Raw genomic sequence first — 24,223 nt, 5'->3', positions numbered from 1 at the left:
ATTCGGAGGAGGCCCAGTCTGTGCGATCTGATTGGTCGATTTAGGGAGGTAATCGGCAGAAGGCGGTCTCTCAAGTACCTAGATCCACTACCATGGAGTGCTTTAAAGATGGTCATCATTATCCTGAAGCGCACCCGGAGACCAACAGGCAGCCAGTGCAGCTCGCGGAGGCTGTTTTACTGTTTTACTCAATGGGGCTGTTTTACTGAATACAGAAAACTATTAATTTTAAACCAGGTGATTAGGTTTTGAATGGAGAGTTGGAACAGTGTTTAAAGACATCCAGCCAGAAACCCAGAGATGATGAGTTCTAATCCTACCTTAGGCCCAAAGCTGGCGGGATGGACTTGGGCCAGTCGCTCTCTCAGCCCTAGGAGGAAAAAGAAGGCAAAGGCAAACCACTAAAAAGTCTGAAGAAAACCAAAGATTTGTCCATGTAGTCACCAGCAGTCAAAACTGACTCAAAGACACAAAATTATTTCAAAGGAATGAGTCCCTCTGCCTTCTTTCTGCAATGCAATTAGTTATATCCACCCAAGAGAAGCCCTCATGTTGTATAGATCCAGATTCAAAAGACCCAAATCTGTATAGGTAGTCCTCAATTTACGACAATTGAACCCAAAATTTATGTTTCTAAGTGAGAAATATGTTATGAGTTTTGCCCCATTTTACGACTTTCCTTGTGACTGGAAGTCCCCAGTGCCTTTATAACTTTGAATGGTCACTAAACAAACTGTTGTAAATCAAGTACTATCTGTATTTCTCAGTCTGCTTCAACTCCCAGAATTCCTCAGGAGGCATCCCTGGCTGGAGAAATCTGAGAGCAAGATTGGGGAATGCTGATCTTTTGTAACATACAGGTAGTCCTCGACTTATGACCACAATGGAGCCCTAAATTTTTGTTGTTAAGTGAGACATTTTAAATGCCCCATTTTGCAATCTTTCTTGCTTCAGTTATTGAGTGAATCACTGCAGCTGATAAGTTAGCAACCTGGTTGTTAAGTGAATCTGGCTTCTCCACTGAGTTTCCTTGTCAGAAAGTTGGCTTACATGACCTTGGGACACAGCAACGGTCATAAGTATGAATCAGTCACCAAGCATCTGGATTTTGCTCACATGGGGATGCTACAAAGGTAACTGTGAAAAAAATCATGTCACTTTTTTCAGTGCCATTGTAATTTTGAATGGTCGATGAACAAACTGTTGTAAGTCGAGGACTATGTACTTACTAGATTCCCCAAATCTGGTAAGTTTGAAGCCATTGTTTTACTTAAAAAAACAAACTTCACGTCCTTCAAATGTGATGGACCCCCTTCTTTATTATTCCAGTGTCAAGCTAAAACCAGATTAGGGGAAACTGCCATATTCTACAGAAGGAAATACGTTTTCTTTTTGTGTGTGTGTGCAGAGTGCAGACAAATCCGGTGTAAAAGCGATGCTGAGAAAAGGGGCTAATTTCTGTGCAATAATAGGACAGACAATTCGCAGGAAACCAGATATTGTGCAAACCAATTTTAAATTAGGCTTTCAGGGAGGAAACTCTTAAATCGGCTTCCTGATTTATTGTGTCAGCATGGGCTCCACAGCTCCGTCATCTCCATTCAAGCTACAGATTTACTCCGGCAAACAGTCTTCTTCTCCACCGATCTTTTTTTCTTCCAAAAGAAAAACCCCTCTAAAAAAAATTAGCCTTCTACTCCCAAATTTTAACCCCCTTCCAACGGCTCACTTGAAACTTGCCCTCCCGGATGTGCTCGTTTCCCTTACGGTGTATCTGCACCAGAAAAACAAACGCCGACGACCCAGAAGTGGAGAGCGAGCGCGCGCGCAAGAGAGAGACAGGGTTTGGTCTGGATGGCCTGCGTGGCCTGCGACGGTCGCCTCCTCCCCCCCCCCGCCCCCACCTGTCTTGCGCCCGCCCGCTCTCCGGCTGCCGCAGCCACTTGCCTTAGCCGCAGCAGCAATTCACTTCCCGCGTTGAAGTGACGTGGGCGGTGGGGAGGGCGGGCTTGGAGCGACAGCGGCGCAAGATGGCGGCCACCACGGGCTCGGGTGAGCGGGGACCGGTAGCCCAGGCCAGCTTGGGCCGTGAGAGGAAGGCGCTCCTCGGCGGGGAGGGAAAAGGTGGTTGGTGACTGGCGAGGGCTCGCTTCTCCTGGGAGGGGGGCTCAGAAAGCGTCCCCGCCGGCTCCCAACCAGCCGAGCTCGCCGGCTGGGTGTGTCTGGGGCCCGAGGGTCATGCTACCGTATATGGGCTGGAACCCGTCTAGGAGACCGGCAGGGTGCTGGCAAGGAGGGGCATGAAAGTCTTTAGTCTTTACCGCCACCTAGTGGCCAGCCGTGTTTTGACAACCCAGGCTTGGGAGGCGTAGCGAGGGGCGGTGGCCTGCGGGAGTCGGTATCCCGCAGGAAGAGTAGAGTTGGTCGGGGCTGAGGCTGGGGGAGAGTGGGTGGAGCAGCCTGTTGGTGTGTCAGGGGAATCCATGTGGGGCGGAAGGGGGAGAGGATGAAAGGGGAGAGGGTCTGGTGGTGGAAAGAGTCTAAGGAAATCTCCTAGGAGACTTGAGTTGTACAGCTGGTGGGTTTCAGCTCCCATCATCCCCTGCCTGCTGTAGGGGTGATGGAGTTGGAGCTGTCCCGTTTGGATTGCACCAGAAATAAACAAAAAAGTTGGTTGTTATGGAGGAGGAGATGTATGTAAACTCAGGCAGCTTTTGGGAACTTCCATGTTCAGAAGCAGTCAGTCTTGAAGGGTGGAGGGTAAGTGCCAGAGGGCTGTTTGCCTTTTCTGTGCCTTTTGATCATTGAACCCTGAATTGTATATATTATCCACTGCCACTATTTGAATAGCTTTTGGAGTCCAAGTCCTAATTGAATGTAAGAACCTCTGTTTAGGTAGATTTTTTTAATAAGATCCTTGTAGGCTCCACTAGTAGGAAGTTACTTTTTATCTTGAGGCTAATACTGTCGTTCCCAACATTATAGAATCTCAGTCGCCCTGAGGTAAGATGGGCAGTCAATGATTTTTTATGAATGAATAAATCCTGAACTACGTCAAAGATGGTTGGGGGAGCTGAAGGCCCTCAAATACTGGATCACTGCTATCATGTCACCCCCTAGTTCTTTTCACTTTTCACCCAATTCCTGAAGAATGGTTGCAGGAATTGGGTGAAAAGTGAAAAGAACTAGGGGTGACATGATAGCAGTGATCCAGTATTTGAAGGGCTGCCATAAAGAAGAGTGGGGTCAACCACTCCAAAGCATCAGAAGAACCAATGGATGAAAAGTGAACAAAGGGAGAAGCAACCTAGAATTAAGGATAAATTTCCTGACAGTAAGAACAATCAACTCCGTCAGAATTTTTGAATGCTTCAACACTGGAGGCTTTTAAAAAGGACTGGACAACCATTTGTCTAAAATGATATAGAGTCTCCTGCTTAAGCAAGGGGTTGGATTAGAAGACCTCTAAGGTCCCTTCCAACTCTCTTATTCTGCTTCTGCAAAAGTGTTTTAGTAAATTGGTTTTACAATCCAGTGCTTTAGACATGAACTATAAATGTTTGTTATTTGATAGATCTATGGTATTTGAAGAGATGTTTGCTGAGAGAACCTTGTAGCTGAATGTGATTTCAATCAGGGTGGATTTAATTTAAATCATGATTTAAATCACTAGTAAAAAGGCCTGATTTAAATCAACTTGATTTAAATCATAATTTTTAAAGAGCAACTGTCACCTCTGCCCCGCAGTCACTCCTCCTCAGACCCACTGTTGACTCACCGACAGTCCCATTCACTTTAATGGGATGACTGGTGATGTGGCAGTAACACAACAAGGTGAGAGACATGGCAGGCACCAGGTGAGTGGATGCCCGCTAGCAGGCGCTGCCGTGATGGATCTGAAATGACAGCTGCCCTTTAATATTATATTTATAAGCTGCTTAGAAGGTTTCACTTTCATTTTTACTGCTTGCTCTTCCTCCTCACACTTAGAGCCTGGTGGTACAGATGCATTTCTCTTCAAACAATCATACAGTTTGATGTGTAGATAGATTTGCAAAACAATGGGATAATGGAATATTCCTGAACTTTGTTTTATTATTTATCTCATGGTTACTGTGAAATTGTGTGAATGCATCAACACAGTGCATGTTATCTGAGCTTGCAGAGCTTGGATTCATTGAATGAGTTTACCAAAAATGTAAATATTGTAGATTATACAGCCTCATGGTACATAACTAAGCTCCATTTCATGCTGAATAAACTAAATTATTAATATATCTTAAATAGAAAACTATTTTTAGATAGATATTTACTCCAAAAGCATTTATTAAAGTAAATTTGATAAAAAAAATAATCTGATTTAAAATGTAAAAATCTGATTTTAAAAAAAAAATCATTGATTTTTATCTACCCTGATTTCATTCTTGGTTGTCTGTGTTCAAGCCAAGTTTTTAGAATACTACTGATGGTTTCAGTTGGTTTTAAGATGACACTACAGTTGCTGGCTGTAGTGATTCTGAGAACAATGTTGAGACTGTTGAGGTGTTTCCAAAAAAGATTTCTATTCTACAACTGCTTATTACCATTCACTGAATTTGATGAATATTCACAAAACCTTATATTCCAGTTATAACTTGTGGCTTCCCCACAGCTTTTCCTGTCCCTGTTTATTATCAGAGAAAATGTAGAGAAAAAGAAGAAGTAGCTACCTGATATTTTTTGCATATAACCACATAGTGGGGCGGTTCCTAGCTTAATTAAAAAAGGGTTGTCTCTGGGGAAAGTAATTGCTCAGGTGGGTAGATACTGCTGGTAACAAATATGTGTAGAAAATTTTTCCAATTCAAAATTTTGCAGGAAACCTACATCTTTGTCTACAGTACAAAGTTGTAAACATTATTGCCAGAAGTTGTAGTGATGGCTTAAAAGGCTATTAGACAAATAAATAGAGGAAATTGTCCAGCATGTCTGGAGAATCAGATTTGGACAGCTCTGATGTAGATCACATGTTATTATTAATTGAATAATTCTTGATAGAGTCTCAATGAGGTAATAATGGGTTCAGAAAGGCTGGTGCCAAATAAAATGTTGAAAAACTTGTTCTACGTAATACTTCATAAGAGTAAGTAACAAAAATGTTTTTTTGGCAAATTAAAAGCTTCCATCCCTAAAATGGAATTTCCTTGGGTTCCATTGAAAAAGTGATCAAAAAGGCTTGGGTGTTGAGATATTTCTGTGGAGATGCTTGTTTCAAATGAGAGAGTAAAGGATAAATACGATATTTCTAAAGCAGACATTTTTCAGTAAAAAAAGCATTCTGTGGCAACCCAGCATTTTTATCCTGATGTCTATATAAGTGAAGTGATGATAATGCTAACTTGTTAACTATGCAGTCCATTGAATGTTGGCTCATAAATCCTATTTATTGAGAATTATTTTTCTGAAAGTTCATAAGAACTCCAGCCTAATAAGGGCATCCTTTATTCCTCAATATTAATATAGATAACTGACTTCTATGAGATTAGGCTACTGTACTTGTCCATTTAGGTTAAAACTAGGAACTGTTTTTAGTTGATTGTCCCTAGAGTCTAAAGCATTTATTTACTATCTGATCCAGCTGGAATCCTCTTTAGAGGAAGAAGCTATTTCATGGTCCTTTGTTTGGAGGAAATGGCTTGGTCTGGAACACATTACATAAATTGGAAGAGAAAGAATTTCTGTCTAAATCACATTTGTTAATATGGTAATATTCATGTACCTAGTAGAACAAGTAATGAATCTTTCATTTGAGCTCATAGAAGTTATTCTCTTAGTTGCATTTTAACTTCCAGTTTGAAATTTATATAGAAGAAATTAAATGTAAGTGGCAGTTATTTTGGTTTATAAAACTCTTCGTTATGTATATGGGGGGGGGGGGTGTTCCAGCATAACTCTGGAACTCCTCAAGCAATTTCAACCAAACTTGGTACACACAGATGACTTAATCTCTAGAAACAAATACTGTGGGGGTAAGACACCCTCGGGGTGTGTGTTCTGTTAAGATACAACCTGTTGTGCCTTAAAATGGCTTCTATTGTACTGCCGTAAAATGACTTCTACTGTACAGCGCAGTGGAGTTGCCATGGTAACGGCTTCACCGTACTCCACAAGGGGGCTCCCACTGGTAGGGGGGAAAATCCAACATTAGAAATTACATTTGGCCTGGACATTTCCCCCCTATAAATAAATAGCCAGGCAATGCTAGGTTATTGGCTACTTTTAAATAAAAATCAAAAGATAAGTACATTGCATTTAATGCTGATTTAACCACTTCGTTGTCAAAGCTCTCTTGGGCCACTTTTTTCCCCTTGACATGAAGGAAATCAAGAATTGTCTCATCCTGTATTTTAATAGTGGCAATGGGGTGATGCCTGACACCCCATTTAAATGCCCATTTAAAGCATTTGATAAGGTAGACCAGTGGTTCCCAAACTTGGCAACTTTAAGATTTGTGGACTTCAACTCCCAGAGTTCTCCAGCCAGAAGAGCTAGCTGGAGAATTCTGGGAGTTGAAGTCCAGAAGTCTTAAAGTTGCCAAGTTTGGGAACCACTGAGGTAGACCATAACCTACTACTAGATAAAGTAGAAGAATGTGAGTTGGACAGCATCACCACCAGATGGATTCGTAACTGGCTGACCAACCGCACTCAACATGTAGTCCTCAATGGAACTGCATCTACATGGAGGGAAGTATGCAGTGGAGTACCCCAAGGCTCTGTTTTAGACCCAGTACTCTTCAACATCTTCCTCAATGATTTGGATGAGGGAATAAATGGGAACTCATCAAATTTGCAGATGACACAAAGCTGTCAGGAATAGCCAACACTCCAGAAGACAGGCTTAAGATACAGAAGGATCTTGACAAACTTGAACATTGGGCACTATCTAATAAAATGAAATTCAATGGTGAAAAGAGTAAAGTTCTACATTTAGGCAAAAAAAGCTAAATGCACAGGTACAGTATAGGTGGTACCTTGCTCCATAGTAGTAACTGTTAGAGGGATCTTGGAGTCCTAGTGGACAACCATTTAAATATGAGCCAGCAGTGTACATCAGCTTCCAAAAAAGCCAACACAGTTCTAGGCTACATAAACGGGGATAGAATCAAGATCACATGAAGTGTTAATACCACTTTATAATGCCTTGGTAATACTGCATTCAGTTTTGGTCACCACTATGTAAAAAAGATGTGGAGACTCTAGGAAGAGTGCAGAGAAGAGCAACAAAGATGATTATGGGACTGGAGACTAAAACATATGAAGAACAGTTGCAGGAACTGGGTATGTCTAGTTTAATGAAAAGAAGAACTAGGGGAGACATGATAGCAGTGTTCCAATATCTCAGGGGTTGCCACAAAAAAGAGGGAGTCAAGCTATTCTCCAAAGCACCTGAGGGCAGGACAAGAAGCAATGGGTGGAAACTAATCGAGAGAAGCAACTTAGAACTAAGGAGAAATTTCCTGACAGAACAATTAATCAGTGGAACAGCTTGCCTCCAAAAGTTGTGAATGCCCCAACACTGGAAGTCTTTAAGAAGATGTTGAATAGCCATTTGTCTGGAATGGTATAGAGTTTCCTGCCTAGGCTAGGGGGTTGCACTAGAAGACCTCCAAGGTCCCTTCCAACTCTGCTATGGTATTGTATTGTATTGTATCTTTATTATTTGATTGTATTTATAGTGGACCTGTTGAACAATACAGCAAAGACCAATCTGGATATCAGTGAACATTCCTGCTTCCAACTATTGGCTTACCTTGTCCTCAACAACCCAGCCAGAAAATAGCTGTCCATGGTTTGGTTTAAATGTAGTATGTCTGATTGAAGCGGACCTACTGATTTGATATAGCTGTCTTTGCATTGCTGCTATCTGATAAGCCATGCTTAGGATGTATGCTATCCAAATGCATGAAGATTCATTTCAAAATCATTTTGTTATACTACTAGAATGTGATGTATTCCTGAACACAACCAAAATGACTGTTCTTTGGTGTTTACAGTAAATTACTATTCTTCAGAGTTCACATGAATAGCATATTCAACTCCTTATTTGGCTTGTGCCCTGCTCTAAAGTGGTATTTGCACACTGTTTTGATAATCCAAAACCCCACTGACAAAGGACGTAGCATACCATCCTAAACCTGTATGAACTTGTCTGAATGCTAAGATTAACTATGGAAGCCCTCTGTCATGTGCCTGCTGATTAGATCTGTCAGATGAGTAGGGACAAAAGACAGGATCTGCCATCCCCTGTTACTATTTCTTAATTTGTTCTTAATCTTAGAAGGTTTTATTCCACTGTTTTCTCTGTTATATTTTAATGGACTTAATTTTTATTTTTATTTGTATCACATTTTTAGTTATTCATATTCTATGCTTTGTAAACTGAGAATATTTGAGAATATCTTTCAAAAAAGTATAACATACTGTAATTATAATAAAGTTACATGATCAGATAGCTACCGTGTTTCCCCTAAAATAAACCCTTGGCCTTATTTTCGGGGAGGTATTATTTTTGAGGTGCAGGAGGTGGCAAGTGTGGTCACCTCATGGCTGCTGCTGTGTTGCAATATTTTTGGGGAGGGCTTATTTTGGGGGGAGGGCTTATTTTAGCACACGGTCTCAAAAGCCCAATTGGGCTTATTATCAGGGGAGGTCTTATTTTCAGGGAAACGGGGTATTTATTACATTTGCATCTTACTTCTTTTCCTGGATTTAATTCCTTCTCTCTTTATAATTCTTGTAAGATAAGATGAGATACTGTTAATGGTCAAAGATACGCTGTTTCTTTAATTCTGATCCAGTATTTTAACCACTGTATCACACACTGTTTCTTAGGTATCCCTGTCTGAGCAAATAATTCTGTTCAACAAAAATATATACCAGCAATGGCAACCATTTTTGAATGAGGAAATGAAAACCCTTACGTTAACTCATAATACTACAGATGTTATCATCAGCATTCATTTTAGCTGTTTGCAGGTAGTTTCATTGCGCTGATCAAATATCCTGCTTGGTGGTTGTATTTTGGAAACGTCTTCTTACAAATCTACTGTTTCAGCAGCTACATTTGAATCACTGATATCTTTATTTTCGACCTTTGTACCAGCATTTTGGACTTTGTCCTTGATACAACTTTGCAGTACTGGCCTAAAACTATAAGATGTGGCAGTGCACTATAGCAGTGGCTTATACACTAACTTATTTACTGATCTATGATGCAGAAAGAGTGAAGTTTGCCTGTTTCATAAAATATTCTGACCTGGGAATTCCAGCCCTTCCATCTTGTGAAGTGTTGATTGATTAATTGATTATGTGCCATCAAGTGGGGATCAACTCTTAGGAATACCTAGATTTTCTCCATGACAATCTCTCCCTTGATCTGGTCCTCTACTGCTTCCACCTGCTCATCCATCTACCTTATTGCTGGTCTCTTCTTCCTTCTTTTTCATTCCAGGATTCGAGGCTTCTCTAGGGAGCTACGCCTTTAGATAATGGATCATTTTATCCTGGTCATTTGTGCCTTGAGTGGGAACTCTGGGTTCATTTGTTTGATGATCCATTGGGGTTTTTTGTTTGTTTTTGGGGTTTTTTGGCTGTCCATAGTCTTCTCAGGAATTTTCTTCAACACCAAAGCATCAAAATTCTTCATATCTTCTTCAAAGCTAACGTTCACTTCCGCCAATTATGACAGGAAACACCATGGCTTGCACGATTGTGACCTCTTTAAATATAGACATCGTAGAATCTGAATATCTTTTCCAAGATCTGCTGCTCTAGCAAGTGCTAGCCTGCAATGTATTGCTTGACTGCTTTTTCCTTTACTATTGATGGTTGACCATAAAAGGCAAAAACTATCCAGTGTTTCACATCTTCATTACCAATTCTAAGGCTGGTTGTTCTACCTGTTGTCATTACTTCAGTCTTCTTTATATTTAATATCTCAGTCACATTTATTCACTGTGGTCCTTGACTTTCATGCCTGTGATGGCGAACCTATGGCACGACTGCCACAGGTGGCACGCAGAGCCCTCTCTGCAGGCACGCCAGCCGTCGCCCGAGTCCAGCTCCACTGTGGAAGCACACACGTGTCCTGCCGGCCGGCTGGTCTTTGGGTCTCTGCCATGCATATGCGGGTGGCGGGGTGCATGCGGGTGATGCAAGAGTGCATGGGCAGGGTGCATGTGCGGGGGCACTCTCATTGCATTTTGGGGTTTCGTGCGCATGCATTCTCCCCCCCCCCATGTCCTGTTTTGTGCCTGGAAAGCCTCCTGCACCAGCATGGTAGCTAAAAATGGGTGAGGAGGGGGCGTGTGCACATGCACAGGGGTGGGTGAATGCATGGGGGGTGCTCGCACTGCATTTTGCATTTATGAGTGCGCACTTTGGGCATCCGGCACCAAAAAGGTTAGCCATCACTGTCCTATGCATTTTCAGGTATCAGTAGTACAGATTATTGGTGTTTATTCCTTTCATTTAAAAACATTAAAGTAGTCCTAAAGTTACAACCATTCATTTAACGACTGTTTTGAAATTAGAGTGGCATTGAAAAAAGTGACTTACAACAGATCAGTGTTTCTCAACCTTAGCAATTTTCAGATGTGCAGAATTCCTAAAATTCTAGGAGTTGAAGTTTGTACATCTGAAAGTTGCAAAGGTTGAGAAACACTGCAATAAATCCTTATAGTTAGGACTGTTGCAGCATTCCCTCAGTGTCACGTGATCAGTGTTCAGGCACTTGGCAACCAGCATGCATTTGTGACAGTTGCAGCTTCCCAGGGACATGTGATCTCCATTTGCCACCTTCCTAGCCAGCTTCGACAAACCACTCGACAATTTTGGCTTTCTTCCTTAACTGGAACAAACGCATGTCAGGTTAGTGATCTGTTCCACAGTCAGCGCTTGGCTAATGTCTTTGATGCTATAGTTGAACTCCTTTAGTAATAGTAGTTTTTAAGAGACTGGCCAACTGTTTGTTTGAAATGAGTTCCTGCCTGAGCAGAGGTTGGACTAGAAGACCTCTAAGGTCCCTTCCAACTGTTTTTCTGCTCTACTCTACTCTGTTTGATTTCTCTGTATTCCACTGGTGATGTCCATGCATAGATACATGGTAGAACTGTGCTTATGATTTATTTATTTATTTATTTATTTATTTATTTATTTATTTATTTATTTATTTTATTTGTCTTGTATGCCGCCCACTCCCGGAGGACTCCGGGCGGCTCACAAAAGACAAGGGAAAGGGGGGAACGAGACAAAGACAACATATTAAAAACAAAACCAACATTCACAATTTCCGTGGAGGTAGATGCTTCTCAGCTCCCCCCAGCCTGCTGGAACAGCCAGGACTTGGTGGCTTTGCGGAAAGCCGGGAGGGTAGTAAGGGTCCGGATCTCAACAGGGAGCTCGTTATTTCGGTTTCCCTTTTACTGACTTGTGAAGGTTGTGAATGCCAAGCTTGGTCACATGGTTATTTCACAACCCCATTGTAACTGCAGTCACTATCCAAAGCAATTGTTAAACAAGGATTATCTCCTGTTCCATTTAAAAATTGCTTTAAGAGTCTATATTAAGAGGAGCTATAGACCATTACCAACAGTGTTCAAAGAAACATCTATCTTGCCATGTGAGCTACTGCACATAAAAGTAGCATGGGTAGAGAGTTGTAGAGCGCATCTGCCTGCTAATTTCTCTGGTTATATTAAAAACATAGAAAACTGATTGCAGGGGTGGGTTGGATACCTAATGATCCACCGAGCCTTTTAAAATTTCTTTTTCATTTATTATTTTCATATTTTATTTCATTTTTTAAAAAATGCCGGATGATATTTTTTGCGCACATTTTTTTTCTTACAAAATGTTTTTGTGATGATGAAAATAGGGAGCCATTCTCTCCAGGGTTTTTTTCCCCCCCATAAATGAATAATTTCTACAATGATGTGGATACTTATTCTACTCGCAGGTAGAAAATAATAATGACCAGGCTTATAGATTTAGAGTTAATTGCCACAAGTTAATTATGGGTTTCTGACAATCACTCAGATTAAGATGAGGGTGCTCTATTATCCATTGTCATAATTTAATTTTGTTTTACTTTTGTTTAGCTTTCCCTACTTTCTGGCTTATACAAAGATCAGGACAGGTGTAATGTAAAGTCCTTTTTTGTTTCTTTTTTCTATCTCTGTTGGAACAGCAAATGTCCATCATTGTAGCAGCAATAGATCTATGGTCAAATCACTCGCATTTTTCAGCTAGTTTGTTTACTCTGCTTGAAACCACATAGTAAAGTATTGCTGATGCAGGGTTAGTAAAGAACATAATTTAGAATCACTTCATAAAGTGGCTGGAGAACTCTGCTAGACTACTGCTTTCTTATCCAGATAACTGTGGATTTTATGCTAATTTTAGATGAGACGTGCACTATAGATCAAACCATTTCATAACAGTGAGAAAACAACTATGCATATCTATTTGGAAATAAATACCATTAAGGTTAAAAAGAGTTTGCAAAGATATCCAGAGTAATGGAATCCTCTGTTTATTGGCCGAGTAAACCCAACAGAACTGAATGGCAATTACTTCAGTTTGTGATATTCACTAGTTTGTGCTGGACATGTATATACTGTAATGATAATTCAGTTTCATATATTTTAATGTCTCAGTGTTCTCTATTTAGATTTAAATTGTGGTAGAGTTATGAAAAATAGACAAGTCTTCTTAAGAATTGGTAAGAGAACTGATATATGCAACAAAAATATATTGATTGATCATTGCTATCAACAGGAGGAAATGCACACTATAAATTGTTCTGTAATATTGTAAAAGTTAGAGGGGGAGAGAAAAATATATTCTGTCCCCTGAATTACATTCAGGATTAATGGAAGATGTAATTATAACATTAAGTATACCTGATGATTTGGTTTGGTCCATATTTGGAAATGAGTACCTGATGTGTATCTTCTAAATTAATTATACAAATTAGAATTCTTCCAGTTTTACATTTCTCTGGATATGATAATGGCAATTAGAAGTCAAAAAATGAACATTTGGTGATAAAATAGACAGGACATATTTTGTCATGTTTGTAAATTTTTATTATATGAAAATATTACAAATGTTATAGTTTTTTTTAAAAAAAATGTAGATTATGGAAGTAGATTGAGTGGTTTTCAGAATCAGCAGATGCTAAATGAGTAGATGCCAAAAATATTATAGTAATTTTTTCATTTAAATTGTGTTTTAATTATACATAATATTTGTAATATTTGACTATTACTTTCAATATTCCATGTATTGATCACATAAAACTGATTAGTGTTTGTCAAGTTGATTTGTTCAGAACGTCTTTGGCTGGGAAATTTTAGTGCATGATCAGTAAGGCTAAGTATTGTTTGGATTGCAAAGGCAAAAAATGATTGAGAACACACTGTGACATTCCTTTTGCATCTGTCCATAAATTACAGTCAGCAGCCAAAAAAGTCAATTGTAAATTGCATTAACAGAGGGATACAATCAAGATCAAGTGTGGTACTAATACCACTCTATAAAGCCTTAGTAAGACCACACCTAGAGTACTGCATCCAGTTTTGGTTACCACGCTATTAAAAAGTTGAGACTCTAGAAAGAGTGCAGAGAAGAGCAATCAAGATGATTAGGGGACTGGAGACTAAAACATATGAAGAAAGGTTACAGAATCTGGGAATGGCTAGTCTAGTGAAGAGAAGGACCAGGGGAGACATGATAGCAGTGTTCCAATATTTGAGGGGCTGCCACAGAGAGGAAGGAGTCAAGCTATTTTCCAAAGCACCTGTAGACCAGACAAGGAATAATGGATGGAAACTGATCAAGGAGGGATTCAACCTGGAAATAAGGAGAAAATGTCTGACAGTAGAACAATTAACCAATGGAACAGTTTGCCTTCAGAAGTTGTGGAAGCTTCATCACTGCAGGATTTCAAGAAGAGATTGGACTGCTTGGGTGGGGGGTTGGACTAGATGACCTACAAAGTCCCTTCCAACTCCATTAATCTGTAAGTAGTTAAAGCAGCCATGCCTTTTCCAGGGACCAACATAGCTCTCTCCAAAGCTGCTGTATAATTGCAGTCTGAGAAAACCACATATAGTATAGGGAGCTTCATGCCCTTGGCACATTCTGAAAGGTTTTTTTATCTTTGTATCTGAAGTGTAACATAGCCCTATTAATCAGCATTTTACTGCTCTTAATTGATTGTATCAGTAGCATCATTAATTCCACTACTTGATATGGTCCTTTAGAAAGTGGAAGTAAACACTAGGCAAAAATTTAAATACAGTTTGAGGACAATAAGGCTGGCCAAAACTATAGTTCACCCATTTGTAGCTTTGAAAGGCTGGGAGTCATTGCTTTGTTTTAAAAGCTTTTCTCTGTTTGTCTGAGAAATAATGGAGGAAAATTAAGAACCACAGGGAGTGTTCTGTGCCCACCACATTTTATTCAGTGCTTTTAAAAAAGCCTAGTTTGAGTTAAACTGAATGAGAAATTTGCCTCTTCAACTTGGAAACCAAGCAGAAATATGATTTGTGTTGACTAGCATTGGAAAACTGTTGGAAGTCCATCACTCTTTTACTGTTCAACCGAAGAGTGACATTTGCAAGCCCAGACCTTTCTTCCTTCAGTGACAAATCTCCCCCAGTTTTGAGGGGGTAAATGTACAAGCATTAGAGCTAGGTTTCTTTAAATTCTTACTTTAATGGAAGTGCTTACAATTTTATTTATTTTTGGAAGAAATTAACTTTACTGGAAAGCATAATTGTTTTTATGATGGCAAATGCTGTCAAATTTCAGGTGACTAGATGGAGAGGGGTTTTGTGCAAAAGGAATGTTTGTAACTTTGATGTAGTTTTTTTTTTTTTTAAAATCATTGTTTCCGAACCCTTATTTTTTGGGCAGTCTCTGAAAACTATAGGAATATATAAAATTCCATTCATAGAAAATAATGCGGTGATGCATTTCTGCCTTTCAAAGGGCAATGCATTTTCACTAGAGAAAAACGTTTTGATATAGGACAGGATTTATCTGGGAATTCTGGAGCCTATAGTGTGCCCTTGGCCTTATTTTTTGGGGAGGTCTTATTATTTTTGAGGTGCAGGAGAATTTTAGAATTTAGAATTTTATTAGTATTTGTAGGCCGCCCTTTTCCCTGAGGGGACTCAGGGCGGCTCACACAAAACTAGGAAGGGGGAATACAGACATTAAGACAGAGACATGTAATAAAATAGCAAGCAACATACATTCATCATTCGGGAGGGGTAACTATCCTATCCCCAGGCCTGACGGGCGAGCCAGTTCTTCAAGGCTATGCGGAAGGCTTGGACGGTGGAGAGGGTACGAATCTCCACGGGGAGCTCGTTCCAAAGGGTCGGGGCTACTGCTGAGAAGGCCCTCCTCCTTGTAGTTGCCAGCCGACACTGGCTGGCCGATGGGATACGGAGGAGGCCTAATCTATGGGATCTTATCGGTCGCAGGGATGTAATTGGCAGAAGGCGGTCTCTCAAGTATCCAGATCCACCGCCATGTAGGGCTTTATGGGTGATTAATAGCACCTTGAAGCGCATCCGGAGATCAACAGGTAGCCAGCGCAGCTCGCGGAGGATAGGTGTTATGCGGGTGAATCGGGGTGCACCCGCAATCACTCGCGCGGCTGCATTCTGCACTAGCTGAAGTCGCCGGATGCTCCTCAAGGGCAGCCCCATGTAGAGCACATTGCAGTATTCCAGCCTAGAGGTCACAAGGGCCCGAGTGACTGTTGTGAGAGCCTCCCGATTCAGGTAGGGTCGCAACTGGCGCACCAGGCGAACCTGGGCGAATGCCCCCCTGGTCACAGCCGTTAAGTGGTGGTCAAATGACAGCTGTGGATCCAGGAGGACTCCCAAGTTGCGAACCCTCTCTGAGGGGTATAAAATTTGACCCCCCAGCCTGAGTGGTGGAATAGTAGCCAAATCTTTGGGAGGAAAACACAACAGCCACTCGGTCTTTTCTGGGTTGAGCACAAGCTTGTTAACCCTCATCCAGTCCATAACGGCCTCAAGGCCCCGGCTCATCACATCTACCGCTTCATTGAGTTGGCACGGGGCGGACAGATACAATTGAGTATCGTCCGCATATTGATGGTATCTAATCCCGTGCCTGCGGATGATCTCTCCCAGCGGTTTCATGTAGATGTTGAATAGTAGGGGGGATAAGACCGAGCCCTGAGGCACCCCATAATTTAGGGGCCTAGGGGACGATCTCTGCCCCCCCACTAACACCGACTGTGACCTGTCCGAGAGGTAGGAGGAGAACCACCGTAACACGGTGCCTCCCACTCCCACCTCCCGCAGTCGTCGCAGAAGGATACCATGGTCGATGGTATCGAAAGCCGCTGAGAGGTCAAGGAGGACCAGGATGGAGGAACGTCCTTCATCTCTGGCTCTCCAGAGATCATCCATCAATGCGACCAAAGCGGTTTCTGTGCTGTAACCGGGCCTGAAGCCTGACTGGAAGGGGTCTAGGTAGTTTGCTTCTTCCAAGGACCGTTGGAGCTGGAAGGCCAAGGAGGCCCCTTAACCTTGGCCCATGGTGCTTTTTTTGCGGCCGCCACTAAGAGAAGGGGGCGGTCGCTAGGATTTGCAGGAGCTGTCTCCACAAGGCCATTCCACATGGATGGCAGGTGCATGAGGGGCATGTCCCCCCCCCTTCCTCCCCCAGGAAATGGCAGGGACCGCTGCACATGTGTTTAAATATTTTAGGGGAGAGCTGATTTTCAGGGGCAGGCTTGCACTCAAAAGCCCAATTGGGCTTATTATCCAGGGAGGTCTTATTTTCATGGAAATAGGGTAAAATAGTGGTTCAGAACTGAAGGCCATATCATAGAACCATAGATGTCTTCTTTGTTGGACCTGGAATAAAAGCCACCTCTTATGCTTTAAAAGCAACAGAAAGTCAGGTCTGCTAAGAACATGACTACACATGAAAAGTGACGACCCCAAAATTAAGTCAGAAGACATACTGTATCCTTGAAAATAACCAGAGAAAATGGCCTGCCTCAACATTAAAAAGAGCTATTATACTGCCCAAGGGCTGAACGGATCTTGAAGTTGACTTGCAGAAGATTTATGTGTGTATTAATGCTTTAGTGGAACAGATTAATAGGAACAGAATATAACTTGGCAAGATTGTTATTTCAACAAAAAGGTGCAAGTTTACATTTTGGTAGTGTCATGGCTGTTTGAGTTATAGGCCTAGCTACAACATTGAAAGCCTACAAAGCAGTTAAGCATTGAATATTTATTTGCTCACTGTCCAAAGTTGGACTAAAAGATTATTCTGCTCTACTAACCAATATAAAGGTTAAGTTGGCAATAAAATGCAAACTGTTTGATCCTTTGGGTATTTCTTTGCCAAGGTTTCTGATCTAAATAAACATTTTAAATTTTATAGTAGTTCTTCACCTATCATCTGTGTGTAAGGCATTCAATTTCCAAACAGGACAAGGCCCACAATTAAGCCAGTGTCTCTCAATCTTCTTTTACCCATGGCTCCCTTCTGAGCTTGATTTTGTCCTGTGACACACACACCCACCCAAATCCAGCTCTCATAACAGTTATGGATATCATACAGAAATTGACTTGCTTTCTCGTAGAAGTAAAATAGTATAATACACTTTTCTTTTCTGTGGCCTCCTCGGCGTGTCCTGTTGCCCGAGTGTTACACTTTTTTCACCTGTGTTCCTCTTGAAATAGTCTAGGACAGTGGTTCTCAACCTTTTCTTCACCTCAGAGTTTCTTTAAATACCTTTTGTGGCCATGGACCATGACCACCGAACCCCAAGACTTAACTCATGATTTAAATCATAACATTTCTTTAAGCCTTTGTGGACCCCCTGTGATGACATTGTGGCCCCTCAGTGGGTCCATGGCCCACAGGTTGAGAACTCCCAAATTTTATATCAAGCCTTCCTAGAACTTATCCCTTATCCCTAATATTCATATTACTATGAAGCTGGGAAAAGAATAAAGGCGTGCAAAATACCATTTAATACCATTTTGAACCACTTTAAATCTGAAATTTTGCAGAACCATTTTCAAGTTTAAAACTACTGTTTTTGTGTATGAAATCATCTGTTTCAAGCATTGGGAAGTGATCCACATTCAAGACAGCAGTTTTGCACTCAAAATATGGTGTTTTATGACATTTTGTGCCAGATCCTTCAAAATGAGATGTTTTGTACTCACCTAGGAAACAAGACCTTACCTCTGTAATTAGGATAGGACTTTGAGGTATTTGAGAAACAATTTATCATTACATTGTGTGAAAGGTTCCTCTCCCCCCTCCCACCACACTCTTCTGGGGACAGGCCTGTTAGCACATAAAGGACATAGAGCATTGCTGGATGAGATTCCTGATCTATCTAATCTTGTTCTATGTTTTTATAGTGGCGGATCAAGTGCAGAAGGAAGCCTTTTGGTCTCCCTGCAGATGGCCTTCAAGGCATCACACTTATTCTCAAGGCTAAAAGTGATCTTCATCACTTTTAGAAATGACTCTTCTTAACTAGCTGCATCTATAAATGCAGTCATAGATAAGATGTAGGAAATGTTTTTATCAGGAGTTTTTGTCATTCAAATGTACTTCATTACAGTCAATGAAATGCAAGTTTTAAAAATATACAAAAGCAATGACCAAATACAGGTGGTCCTCGACTTACAACAGTTCGTTTAGAGACCATTCAAAGTTACAACAGCACTGAAAAAAATGACTTATGACTATTTATTTACACTCATGACCGTTGTTGTATACGATTTGCATTTGGATGCTTGACAACTAGTTCATATTTACGACGGTTCCAGTAGTCCCAGGGTCATTCATGTTGCTACCTTCTGATGGGCAAAGTCAATGGGGAACCCAGATTCACTTAACAACCCTGTTACTTATTTAACAACTGCAGCAATTCACTTAACCAATTTGGCAATAAAAGTCATAAAATGGGACAAAACTCAACAAATTTCTCACTTAGCAACATAAATTCTGGACTCAATTGTGGTCGTAAGTCGAGGATCATCTGTACCAGAAAGCAGTCTGTAACACTAATATAAAATCTAAAAAAATTACCTGGAGGAAGGAAACAAATTAAACAAGTTGCAATAAAATGTTCTTATTATAATACATAATACAATACAATACAATACAATAGCAGAGTTGGAAGGGACCTTGGAGGTCTTCTAGTCCAACCCCCTGCCTAGGCAGGAAACCCTATACTGTTCCAGACAAATGGCTATCCAACATCTTCTTAAAGACTTCCGGTGTTGGGGCATTCACAACTTCTGGAGGCAAACTTTTCCATATTTAATAGCAATAAAAAGGATTAATTAAAAGAGGCAGTTTTGTGTGCTGGTTTAGATGCTGGCCTAGAAACCAGGTGACTGTGAGTTCTAGTCCCGCTTTAGGCATGAAAGTTGGCTGGGTTACTTTGGGCTAGTCACTCACTCTCAGGCCATGACATCAGGCTTGGGCTACAAGCCACTCGATCAATTCCTGTCATAACCAATGGATCAATACTGGGTTGATGTGGAAAAAAACCACAGCCTGCATTTACCGGAAAAGGCTAGGAAGAAAAACAAATACTACTATTAATTAACATAAAATAGAATTGGGATAAAATAAAAAAGAATAAAATGAAAGCAAAAAGGAAGTTCATAATGTCATCACTCCAAAATTAGGACATTTTATGCTTTTTTATGGAAATCACTTAACATCTTGGCTTCTGATCCCACAGACCTCTCCTGTCCCTCAAACAGATTCAGTTTGTGTTAGCAGGAGATAAAGATATGTCTGCATGTAAATTAATATAGAAAGCAGCAGAAAAATACATGTGATAATGTCTCAGGTTCATTCTGACCACAAGAACACCATCTCAGTAAATTGGGTTCTATTACTAATTCCAGTTCTGCTGAAGGAAAGACATCAAAGTGTGCTGAACAAACAAGGTTGCATCTGTAGTTTGTGGATGTAGAAGGTTTCCCGAATGGAATCCACTAATGAAAGTTGGATATTTATTAGATTTTTATCCTACCTTTATTGCTTTATAAGTAACTCAAAGCAGTGAACATATTTAATACTCCTTCCTCCTCCTATTTTCCTCACACCAACAATCCTATATAGGAGGTGAGGCTAAGAGAGAATGATTAGTCCAAGGTCACCTAGCCGGCTTTTATGGCTGATGCAGGATGACTAGAAGTCACAGTCTCCTGGTTTCTAGACCAGCGCCTTAACGGCTACACCAAACCCAAATCCATTGGATTCATCAGATTGTGGCTTTAGCATTGTCTAAATCTTGGGTAGTGGTCGGCAACCTTAAACACTCAAAGAGCCACAAAGGCCCTAATCAGAAGCCCCCATTCAATTCTGGAACAGACCAGAAGTCCGGTTCCCCCACTGTAGAGTCTCCTCCTAGCACAGTGTCCTTTTTCCTCTGCCAACTGGAAGTCTGATTCTCCCCACCATAGAATCTCCTAGCATGGTGTCCTTTTTCCTCTACCTGTCTTAACTGAAAGCCCTATCAATTGTGTATCCACCCAGAAAACCCACCCCTTGACATGGAGTCTCCTCTTGGCACATTGTGCTTTCCCCGCCCCCCCAACAGGAAGCTGCTCTCAAAATTGTGGCGCCAGCCAGCAACAGGGAGCCACAACAGAGGGATGAAAGAGCCACATATGGCTCCAGAGCCACAGGTTGCTGACCCCTGACCTAGGGGCAGGAGACAGGTCTTTTTGACGCAGATCAGCTGAGATTTTTCCTCTCCACTTTGATGAGAGACCATCAAGGAGAGTTAACAGAACCAGTGAGCCATTGGAAAACAGGAGTAAATTAGCCTGGTTTACAAATGTGTACTGTTGCCTCTGTTGGACTTGTATCACTTTCCATGCAGTGTAAAGCATTGAACGCAGCACTTGGAAAAAATGCCGTATTTTTCAGAGTATAAAACTCTCCGAAGTATAAGACACACCTAGATTTGGGGGAGGAAAACAAGGGGGAAATATCTGCCTCTTAGCAATTTGCCTCCTTGCAACAAACAGTACAGATAATATACACTGTTTGTAGTGTTATATTTCAGACTGTACTTGTACAGATGCTGTTAAAATTGATGTGCTTTTTGGAAGTATATAGCTATTCTCTGCTATTTAAAAGAATAGCACTTTTTAAAACAATAGCACTGGGCCTCTTCAGATCAAGCGTTTATTTTTAAAAGCTTCATTTTGTTGTCTAGAATAATAATAAAGCAGTCTTTAAAAATAAGTATAATAATTTGAACATTCTATAGGCATTTATAGTTGTTGACTTACCTCCTTGCAGCAAACTGCCTAATTAGCACAAGAAAAAAATAATCTGCCTCCCAGCAATTTGCCACAACAGCAAGTTTCACTTTCAATTTCTCCTGATCTTCAGCTGTTTCAGGCTGCAGGGATTGCTATAGCTTATTGAAGCTTCCACAAGCTCCCATTTGCTGCAAAGAGATTGCTGGGAGGCAGAGGCCAAAGGGTTGCGGCCGGTGGATGGGTGGGGCTACATTCAGTGTATAAAACTCACCCAAATTTTCACTCTCTTTTTTGGGGGGGAAGGTGCCTCTTATCCTCCAAAAAATATGGTAAATAAGTCGAACAGCATCTAAGGCTTTCAGATTATCACTGTGTGTCATATAGCATTTGCAATATAGTTTTAGCTTTAAATTGCTTTATGGCAGCAAATACACATCTGCCACCTTTGGAATGAAAAGAGAATGGCCTTGGCAATGTTGTCAGCGATGATTGATGCTTCCACTGTTGTTAACTGGCTGGCAGAAATGGTTCTAATTTGTTCCCCCCCAAGCTACAGAGCTCAAAAAATTATGCCAAGGTATTTAAAAGCTGTGAATTATTCAAGAAAAAGTGTTCCTGGGGATGAGTGGTGTGGCTATAATTTAGCAAGTAAGTTTTCTCACTCACTCTGTTATCTCTCCATTATTCCTTTTCATCTTTCTCTCTTGTCTAGTGAACTATTGAAGTGAATTCGGTTAAATTCTGAAGTAGTCACTTGCAGAGATATATTGAAAGGGCTGCTTGTATCTATACTAAGGACCCTAAATTCATACTAGATAAACTAGAATAAAATTAGAGGGGCTATACAGCTCGGTAGTACAGCACTTGTTTTGCATGCAAAAGGCTGATCTTCCTATGGCAATTCAGATAGTCAAAGAATAGAATCACCGTTGAGAGAGATTTCCACCAGATGAAACAATAGTATAAAAATATATTCCTGTTGCTAAATCAATGCTAGTTTAATATATTTGGGCCTCCTGGATATCTTTATTGTGAGGATCTTGAGTTCTAGATTATAATAAACCATCTAGATGTTGTTAGGAGAGAAACCAGCAAGTGCACACTTGGCAGTCTTCAAGAATATATTCAAGTAATTGATAGATACATGAATTGAAATATTCAATAACTACTTGGATTAACAATGGAAAATTATTACTGGAGTTGAATATCACACTATAAGTATTGTATACTCTGTGGATGATTGGTGACATTGTGGATAATTGAAAGTAATGATGCACAACATGATTCGATGGAAAATTCTTTTATTTTGTAAGGTCAATAGATAGAGATAGGTGATTTTATAAATATTTATTGTTACTTAATAGATAATTAAGGATTTAAGGAAATAAGGTTTGTTTGAAATGAAGGAATATTAATGGTAACTTGAACACACAATGCTCACTGATAGCGATGTAGTTAGTTACGTTTGATGGACAACCAATGATCCTATTTCTAATTGTAAAAATTGATGCACAAAAACTTGTAACCAAACAACATGCTTGATGAAATTGAGGAAAGTTTTTTGGTATGTGTTTGTTTGTTTTAAAAATAAAAAAGATTAAAAAATATATTCAAGAATGTTAGCAATTTGTGTTGCTTATGAAACCCTTAAGTTCCAATTCAAGGAACTGGAATTTAGTCATGTATATTTTTTCCATGTATATTAATATAATTCACAGTGTTGTGGTGGTGGAGAAAATAGGAAGAAAATATTCAGAAGACATAAAAAAAGACCCTCAAAATAGCTGTGCCAAGTCTCTGAAAAGTTATGGTGCCTCAATAGTTTTGTCACTTCATAAGTACCCCCACTCCCCCATGTTTCACCTTCCTCCAGTAGTTTGCCACATCTGGACGTCCATAGGTTCTGGATCCTCACTTTATACATTACTGATCTTCCTATTTTTTTAAGCTTGCACATCGCTCAGGAACCATTCACTAATGAGTAATGCTCATGCAGGGATGGCTTAAAGTCAATACAATCATAAAATTATATCATTTTTTTAAAAGCAGTAAAATTTAATGCGGCATGCATTAAAATAAGAAATAGATGTTACCAGAAGAAGCCACTTAACTGAGGACAAGAATGACAGCTAAACGGAATCTGAGGCCTGCTTAGAAGAGTCTAAATTTTAGCCCAAATGGCTGCAATAAGATCTCAGTGTCTTTGAGAGATATTAGGACAGTTCAAAATGTTGTTTTTTTTTTGGGGGGGGGGGGTTTGATTAAAACATATTTTGAAAAATGGCTTCAAGTTAAATATCTATTTTGGTCAATTCCAGTATCGTGCTTAATTTTTAGTTTTAATGCAAGATTTTACTTGAAAGTGTCATTTCTTTGGGATTTAAGTGCAGAGAAATGAGACTTGCTGGAGTGGAAGGTGGAAGAGTTAGAAAGAGTGGTAATTGAGTAGAATCAAAGGTGAGAAAGAAGCTTTATAAAAATCAGGAGAATGTGAAATTGGAGAGGTGGTGGGTTGTGTGAAATTTTCCACAGATGATGCTGGTATTGGTTTTGACTGACCTACCAGAAACTTGCTGCAAAAGAACTATATACCCTTTAACAGCAATATGTGCACTGGTGGAGGGTGAGCTAAGTGGATGGGGTCAGCATCATAGATAGTCTCTGGAGAAAAAAAAGAGGCATCTTAGCCTCTTCTGATAGCAGTTTTGCAATAAATAGAAGCTGAAGCTGAGCCAGAATTCTGGATTATAGGAACTTGTTTCTGGCCCTTCGGCAACTGCTATAATAAGTGTGAAAAACAACATCAGATTCGGAGATTAAAAGATCAGATTCGGAGTTAAAAGCAATTTGAATAGC

At 40.4% G+C, this 24,223-nt stretch overlaps 1 protein-coding gene across 2 annotated transcripts in view; it reads left to right on the top strand.

Annotated features, from left to right (window-relative positions):
* Positions 1-1,918: 1,918 nt before the first annotated feature.
* The window catches only part of UBE2V1 (ubiquitin conjugating enzyme E2 V1), a 34,500-nt gene continuing 12,195 nt past the window's right edge, over positions 1,919-24,223 (top strand). The window contains exon 1 of one of the 2 annotated variants that reach the window (XM_014071286.2): positions 1,919-2,052. In XM_014071286.2, the coding sequence (XP_013926761.1) occupies positions 2,031-2,052 (22 nt within the window). In that variant the 5' untranslated portion in view covers positions 1,919-2,030. Of the gene's footprint in view, positions 2,053-2,104; positions 2,125-24,223 lie in introns of those variants that run through there. The other variant, XM_087720457.1, reaches the window with a different exon arrangement.

The sequence above is a fragment of the Thamnophis sirtalis genome, unplaced genomic scaffold (genome assembly GCF_051295495.1).
Source record: "Thamnophis sirtalis isolate CommonGarterSnake01/CBP01778 unplaced genomic scaffold, rThaSir2_p1.2 scaffold_7, whole genome shotgun sequence".
Taxonomy (NCBI): Eukaryota; Metazoa; Chordata; class Lepidosauria; order Squamata; family Natricidae; genus Thamnophis; species Thamnophis sirtalis.
Note: the sequence above shows the minus strand (reverse complement) of the source record. Positions and strands in the feature narration are given on the sequence as shown.